This window comes from Salvia hispanica, unplaced genomic scaffold (assembly GCF_023119035.1).
Source record: "Salvia hispanica cultivar TCC Black 2014 unplaced genomic scaffold, UniMelb_Shisp_WGS_1.0 HiC_scaffold_1154, whole genome shotgun sequence".
Lineage (NCBI taxonomy): Eukaryota > Viridiplantae > Streptophyta > Magnoliopsida > Lamiales > Lamiaceae > Salvia > Salvia hispanica.
In genome coordinates, this window is record NW_025951421.1 from 1 (window position 1) to 8,000 (window position 8,000).

Sequence of the window (8,000 nt, forward strand, 5' to 3'; positions counted from 1 at the left end):
GAAGAAGGACTAATTTTGTTTCGTGGGATATAAATGATGTTTCTTGCAGCTCCAAACTTACAAGAATGTCTGAAATATTACCTTTACCATATCCTGTCATACATTGGTAATTGATGGTTTGCCATTTTTTGTTGGTTATATAAGTAAGAGTTATGTTATATAACTACTTATTTTGAATTTGATCAGCTATTTACAATGGATCCCAATGGTACTTGGGATCCAATAAGGACACTGAGGATTTCTGGGTTCGGGCTGTTTATGCTAGGTCCGTCACAGCATTATTGGTTTAACTTTGTTGCGAGAGTATTGCCAAACCGTGATCTGATATCTACATTGAAGAAAATGGCAATGGGACAGCTTCTTTATTCGCCGGTGATCAATGGCATTTTCTTTTCTTATAATGCAGCTGCTCAAGGTACATTGTTCTTTCTATGCTTCGAATTGTGACCCTCTTGCTTCAATATCTGCAGCTTGAAATTATGGTTATTGAACTTTAGAGGAAGATTGTATGATAGTGCTTTGATGAGGTTAGAGTTTGGGAATACATAGCTGAGTAATCAAATGCTAATTCCTAAGAAGCTGTTGTGTATAGACATGCACATATCATACAATCTTCATCTAAGAGTAGACACTGAAATATACTGTTAATTCTCTGACTCTAATGTTACCATGCTATTTTCCCATAAAGTTGTTATCCAAAATCATCAATATTTGAAGTTAGTGTCACATTTTGATACATCACTATCAGTTGAGATAGTGTCCTTAACTTCTTAATCCTCACACAGTTATGTTGATGTTTCTATTTTGAGCCATACTTGATGGTTTCTCCTTAGTGAGGTACAAAAATTAGAAAATTTTGGAAGTTTATCAAGTTTTGATATTAACACATCACATGACATGGAAGGAAAAGAGAATGAAGAAAGAATGTCAGGTAATATTGATCACAAAACAAGAATTGGACACTTGAAGTAGGTGATGGAGCAAAGATCTTGGCATTTCTTCCCTTCTTCATGGTGCCATAACATTGTTTATAAGCAAACATCTTAACATCTCGCTTGGATAAAAAAAATATCCAAAGTCCAAACCATACATAGATTTGAGGCTCCTTCATTTGGAAATTTTAAGCCTTTTTTTTGCTTTACAAGATAGCTTTCTTGATGTTCTAAGGTTTTGTGCTATGTCCCAGGAAAATAGAGTTAAATGCAGCAGTCATACTTGTTTGCAAGCTTCAGTTAAATGCCATAACCTTGTCGGATAATGGGTTTGTTGATGTTTGATTTCCTTTCTTTGGTGACTCCAGTTGAAGAACAGAACACTGATGCAAATGCTGGTTATGTAGTCTAAAAATCTTCCTAGGTTTATTCGCTAGCTTAGTTTTTTTACTTTTGTAGTAAGATTGAAACCTCAAGCTGAATCCATCAGTCAAAGATCTTTTTAGCTGAGGCTTAAATGGATTCAATGTTATTGTAGGATGAACATTCAGGCTACCTAATGGAATCCCAATAATGGATTTCCAGCCCGTCATCTAAATCCTTCAGTCCACACGCAATCTTTTTTTTTCTTTGTGCAACAGATAATGGGAAAAAGTTCAATGTGCTGTGTTGAGTGGATTCATATCCATAAGATTGCTTAAAAGGTCAATTAAAATATGAGTGACAGGTTTCAGATCCATCATAGAATGAACTCACCCTATCAACCTCATTGGACTGTTTTAAGTAGATCTTTCCAAATGCGGTTCTTTATAATTTTCACATGTACTTTGTCATATTCACAGGGATCCTTGTTCTCGAGAATCTTTGTGTCTTTTGAGTTGTTGCTTGCTCACTTTCTCTGTGTACTAAATTTGCATGTTTGAGAGATATGACTGTTTTTCCATGTTTAGGAGAAAACGGGGATGAGATTGCTGCGAGATTGAAGCGAGACCTGATTCCAACTTTGCTAAACGGTCTTATGTACTGGCCTCTGTGTGACTTCTTGACATACAGAGTCGTCCCTGTCCATCTACAGGTACTCCTCCTTTCCTTAAAATGGTTGTTAATTCTCTGTTACGTGTACATGGCGTGGAGGATACTCGGTTTAATGGGTCTCGTCTCACATTTTCTTCCCCGCGTATTGGGAAACTCTAAGACGCTTTTTCATCTGATTTGTGCAGCCCTTAATGAATAGTTCATGCGCGTTCTTGTGGAGCATATATTTGACGTACATGGCGAGCTTAGAGAAAGCTATTCCAACATAACTTGAATTGTTGGAGAAGGGCTACTCTCCTTTCAATTTTACAAAGAAGTTGAGATCATCACTTCCATCATTCAAGCAAGAGGCACATATAGTGGTTGTAAGTAATCTGTATTGTCTCTTGATATGTCCCTAAATCCTTATATCTTCTCCCTATTTGTGTTTGGATGAGATAATTGGAAACTAAACCATGAGACTATGATGAGATTTGGATAAAGATTTTTGCTAGGTATCTACCATAGCTATTGCATATTCTGGTATTAATTGAAGGTTAACATATTTTGAATAAGAAAAAGGAAGGCAACCACAAAACAAATACTCCGTCCGTCCCAACTAAGATGTCATGCTTTCCTTTTTAGTTTGTCTCAACCAAGATGACATATTTTTATTTTTGGTAATTTTCTCTTTCCAATTTATACATTAAACTACTTTTTTCTTTCTCCAATTAAATTATTCAACTCTCTTTATCTCTTCATTTAATACTTATATTATACCCACTCTTTTTTTCTCCAATTAACCACGTTAATCAACAACTTATAAAATCTCGTGTTGACTAAGAAATGTGTCATCTTAGTTTGGACGGAGGGAGTACTTGATACGCAATCCGTGCACCAATACAAGGCCTAATTTGACTAGACACGAATTTTAAAAAATGAAATGAAAAAAATAGTGTAAAGTGGGTCTTACTTTTATTTACTTAGTTTTATAATAAAATATAAGTGAGGTAAAGTTTATGGAATGTAAAATCTACTATTAAAAGTAGTAAAAAATAAATGATATATTTATTAAAGGATGAATAAAAATGACAAAATGAGTCGATTATCACTGTACGAAGGGAATAGTTATTTAGAATTTATTACTCAATTTCCACATGTGAATATATGAGTAATTAAGATCTACTGACATTTATAGATGACTAAGGTAAGGATCTTATATAGCATGTCTAAATTTATTATCCAATATTTGTAGGTGAAAAAATTATTACTACCCTGAAGGTTGCCAGTTTTGACTGCATTTTGTGCTCACAATTTATTACACTTTTCTCTCCGAGATTTTGTGATCTTAGTTCTATTTATTTTATTTAATTGTCTCCAAGATTTTGTGTACCTTAGTTAAATTTATTTTATTTAATGTAATGAACATAACATAGTTGAGTCAGTGTCATGTAACTCCTTTCTAGCATTCTTTGTTGATTCTTTCATGGATCATGATAGAGAATCGGACAGTAGAAAACTAATCTTTAGCCAATTAACAAAAATTTAAAAAACATGGCATGCCATCATTTTTAAAAAAAGGATAATTAATCTAAATATACCTACTTTCACCAAATATATTAATATTGGGCGAATATAGCGATAGTACCATGGTGCATAAATATAATGTGGTATTTTTGGTTCCCTTGAAGCAAGACATGAATGCTTTAATTTGATTAGAATTATAAAAATTTAAAACTGTGGGACACAATAAATACAGGTATGTATTCATTGCTCATCAACTAATTAGGCGGCGTTGCACTTTATTATTACATGAATAATGGAATTTTTGTTAAGTTATATACTATTTGTACAGGAAAATGTATCCCAACAAATTTCAATAAAATTAGCTTGCACTCAAAAAATCCTTGGCCCATATAGGGTCGATTAATAATCTAATGAATAACTACAAAAGATTAAAATTAAATTAGCCATCCAATTTATATTTGATATGCTTTATTCATAAATTTTTATGATAAACGCATCAAAAAATAAGAGTTCATAATAAGAAATATTCTAAATTTTTATGTTAAAAAATATAGAGTAAACTTTGAATTAGGTATCTGTAGAATGAGATTTGCACCTTTTAGGTTCCTCAATTTGAAAAAATATCATCACAATATCTTTGTAAAATCATTAATCACACTAGATCATTTTCAACTTTTTCTTTCATATTTTTTCCCCCAAAGCTTTAAGAACATAATTAATCTAAATTCATTTGTATTTTCTGAATTCAAATCTAGCACGTACTCCTATTTTTTTAACATATAAAACAATATAGTGTGCGGATAATAAATAATACTACACATTGCATTTTAAAAAAAATATTACTAGCATATAATTTTAGTTAATACTATCAGGTAGTGGAGTACATGATTTTATATAATAATAAGAGTAACAATAATAATAATATTTAAATGAAATGCATTTACATCTAAAAATATATAAATAAATGCAAGTGATAAATTTATAAAATATTAGTTCGAGTAAACTTTAAACTTTTGATTTGAATTTAGAAAATACTCGGTTTATGGGCAAAATGGAAAAGAAAGGTTGAAAACGAATTGAAATATGTTTAATGATATGTCAGACCTATGGCAAGAGCTCAAGGACTAAAAGATGCAATACCCATTCTCCGGGACATGTAATTTAAAGTTCACTCTAAATCTATCCAAATGTGTTCATGTTTTATTTTTTTCTTAATTACTAAAAATAGCTGGCAAATCCCAGTTATAAAATTAACTAACGAATGTAAAAATACCTAATCTATCATGCATCAATCAAATACTAATATTCAAAGGAGGAGATTCGAAAACATGAGCACCTTAATAAAACGGTATGCGTAATTTGACCATAAAGTCATCAGCGAAAGTCACCCTTGAGTCAAACTCATGTAACAAACTTTGCACTCTCTGTACTATAGATATGCAATTGATGCCACTTCAAACATCCCCATAATCATGGACACACCAATGAATCTATTACTTTCTACCTCCAGCTTTCGAATACCCATATTTTTTGTCAACTCTAGCCCATGAAACAAGCATCAAATTTCGGCAGTCAAAATGGAACACACTCCAATATTAGTAACAAAACCATACCTCAAAGTTTCTGCAGAATTACGGATGAGACCACCATCAAAAGCATGTCCAAATCCCCCCTCTAGCGATGCGTCAGTATTGAGATTAAGGGTATCAGGCAAAGGGGGCGCCAACTGACAAAGGTGGGTAGTCGAGCTACTCCAGAGGCTGTATCGGTCGCCGTTTTAGCCATTTTAATTTTATAGATCTTAAATTAGACTTTTTATCGGGGCAAATGCGAATTTTGTCCTATTGGTGTGTTTACCAAATGTCCCATTGTTTTAAGTATTACTCATTCCTTTCCACAAAAAGAGTTATATTTTGTCATTTCGGTTTATTGCATAATAAGAGTCATATTGCATTTTTATTATAATGGTAAGTAGGTCCTACATTTCACTAACTCGCTTCAGTCACATGTTATTATAAAACCAATATAAAAAAATGGACCACATATTCTATTAATTTTTTTCAACTCATTATTCTTTACCTTACTTAAAATTTGTGCTTATATGTGACTTTTATCGTGGAATTAAGAGAGCAGTATCCATCATTTAATTATTGAGAATAAAATATTACTCCATAATGTACCGCACAGTTTTTTCGACAATTATATTGTTATGGTAGACAATATAATAACAATTATATTTTTATTATTCATGATTTATCTGATTATTTGATATTATTGTCTTGCAAAAATGCTCAATCTTTTGATGGCAATTTTTCTTCACATTTAGTAGTACATATATAACAATCATGTACTACTACAATAATTATAGTCTTGTAGTTCCCGTGAAGGCTCAATTATTTGGTATGTGTCGGTCAATATATTTTGAAGGATCTCTAATTAATTGGAATGTCCTTTTAAAGTTAGAAAGTTGATAGGGCAATATTATTACTTACCTAACCGAATAATTTCTTCTTTCATTTTTGCCCACACGTTGTGATCTTGCTTCCATCAAATCCATCCCTATTTTCTTTTTTTTTTTTTCAATTTTCTTATGATGCATATTATAATCATTTACGTTTCGAATAATTTTAAAATTTGCCCATAAAGTTAACACTTGAAAAAGTTACTATATTTAAGTCTCAATTTTTTCCGTTAAGCATTGATATTCCTCATAGATTGCTGCCAATACTAAAACCTTAGGCCATGTTTGGTTGACGAGAAAGTAAAGTTGGAAAAGAAAATGATTTCTGGGAAAATGAATCATCGGAATATGATTCCTAACAACTTTACTTTCCAGTGTTTGGAAAGTATCAAGATTTTATATTTTATATTTAATTTAAACACCAAACTAAAAATATACTACAACTTATTATTTTTTATTTATAAAAAAATAATAATATAAATTTTTAATAAAGTATTATTATAGTAATGATAATAATTATATTTATTATTATGATGGATAATTTAAATATGAATCATCCATCATAATATATAAATATAATTTTCATAATAGTTACATGGAGTATTATAATCATAAATGGTTATAGTAATAAATAGATTATAATTATTAATATTATTATAATTATGGATATTATAATTAAATAAATTATATAATTTAAATTTCACTACGATTTTATTGATTAATTACTAATTTATAAAATAATAATAATTATTATTTATTATTATTATTATTATATCATTTACATTATAATTATATTTTAGTTATTTAATACATTATTAATTACTATTATGATAATAGCAATTATAATAATATAGTTATAATTATGATAAATTTAATTATAGTTATTTATTTTACTGAAATTATGGATGATTTATAATTTTAAATAATAATAATAATAATAATAATAATAATAATAATAATAATAATAATATTGCATTAAATTTGTAAGAATCCTAAAGCTGGGAAAGAGAATACCTAAGAAAAGTTAGGATTCAGAATCCTTGAAAATTATACTAACTTTCCTTGTTCCCGGATTCTGATTACTTTCCCAATTTTATTAAAAACTTTGAAACAAATATAAAAATTTAAAATGTAAGGAATCAAATTAACACTTCCTAAACAGAATCCTAACAATAAAAACATGACCTATACATTTTTTCTCTGAATAGTTTTATTTAGTCATATTAATTATGAGAGATCATAAACTATTATCTCACTAAATTAATAAGAGTAGTGATTTAGAGACATAATGTCTCCATGCCATAATATCCTTATATTTTTTTTCCATAAATATAATCAATATTGTAACTAATTTACCCTAACATTAAATATCCTTATCTAAATGCATATCATTGGTTGGAGATAAACTTGAATCATGGATTAAAGTAACATAATTCCAAAAATTTCAAAGAAATATATTTCGTTCGTCATGTCAATTTAATACTATTATTTTAAATAAATAGTTAGTAATTTAGTGAATTAATTATCATAGTGTTAATTAACACACTGCTTCACTAAATCATTATATATAATTGTAAAATATATACTTTTTGAATAAATAGCATTTATTAATAAATTTGTAGTGTAATTTTTAGTTTTTTCTTTGTTCTTTGTGCTATTCTTTCATAGTTTGTTCTTTTTGTTAAATATTCTAAAATATTTTATCAATGCAATAGCAATGAAATTATTTATTTAATATATGGTAAAATTTAAATAATTAAATAATTTTCTTATTCAGATTTAAATTTTATACTAGTCATTATGATGAAGCTTTCTTTTACATTATCTTTTTTATTTTTGTGTTAATAATTTCTTTTTATTTTAATTGAGCTTATAACTCTAATATTTTTATAAATGAAAATATATTATATAGCTTTTAAATATAAAATAGATAAGTTAAGAAATATATGATTATTTTTTTATTGATATTTGAGTGTAAAATTTCAAAAATTAAAAATCAATAAATTATTGTTTAGTACAAAAATAATTGGATGAATCCACTTTTATCATTTTAGATTATTTTAATG

The 8,000-nt window shown here is 28.7% G+C and overlaps 1 protein-coding gene across 1 annotated transcript; it reads left to right on the plus strand.

Annotated features, from left to right (window-relative positions):
- Positions 1-81: 81 nt before the first annotated feature.
- LOC125197994 (PXMP2/4 family protein 4-like) lies at positions 82-2,496 on the plus strand. Its single transcript, XM_048096467.1, has 4 exons — positions 82-106; positions 187-415; positions 1,883-2,007; positions 2,153-2,496. Exons 2-4 carry the CDS (start codon positions 196-198, stop codon positions 2,234-2,236), a joined length of 429 nt encoding a protein of 142 aa, XP_047952424.1. The 5' UTR covers positions 82-106; positions 187-195; the 3' UTR covers positions 2,237-2,496.
- Positions 2,497-8,000: the final 5,504 nt, after the last annotated feature.

Coding starts and splice junctions, on each gene's coding strand:
- LOC125197994 (XM_048096467.1), top strand. CDS start 196: ATGGATCCCAATGGTACTTGGGATCCAATAAGGACACTGAGGATTTCT. Junction 416..1,882: donor TTATAATGCAGCTGCTCAAG/GTACATTGTTCT, acceptor TTCCATGTTTAG/GAGAAAACGGGGATGAGATT. Junction 2,008..2,152: donor TCGTCCCTGTCCATCTACAG/GTACTCCTCCTT, acceptor TGATTTGTGCAG/CCCTTAATGAATAGTTCATG.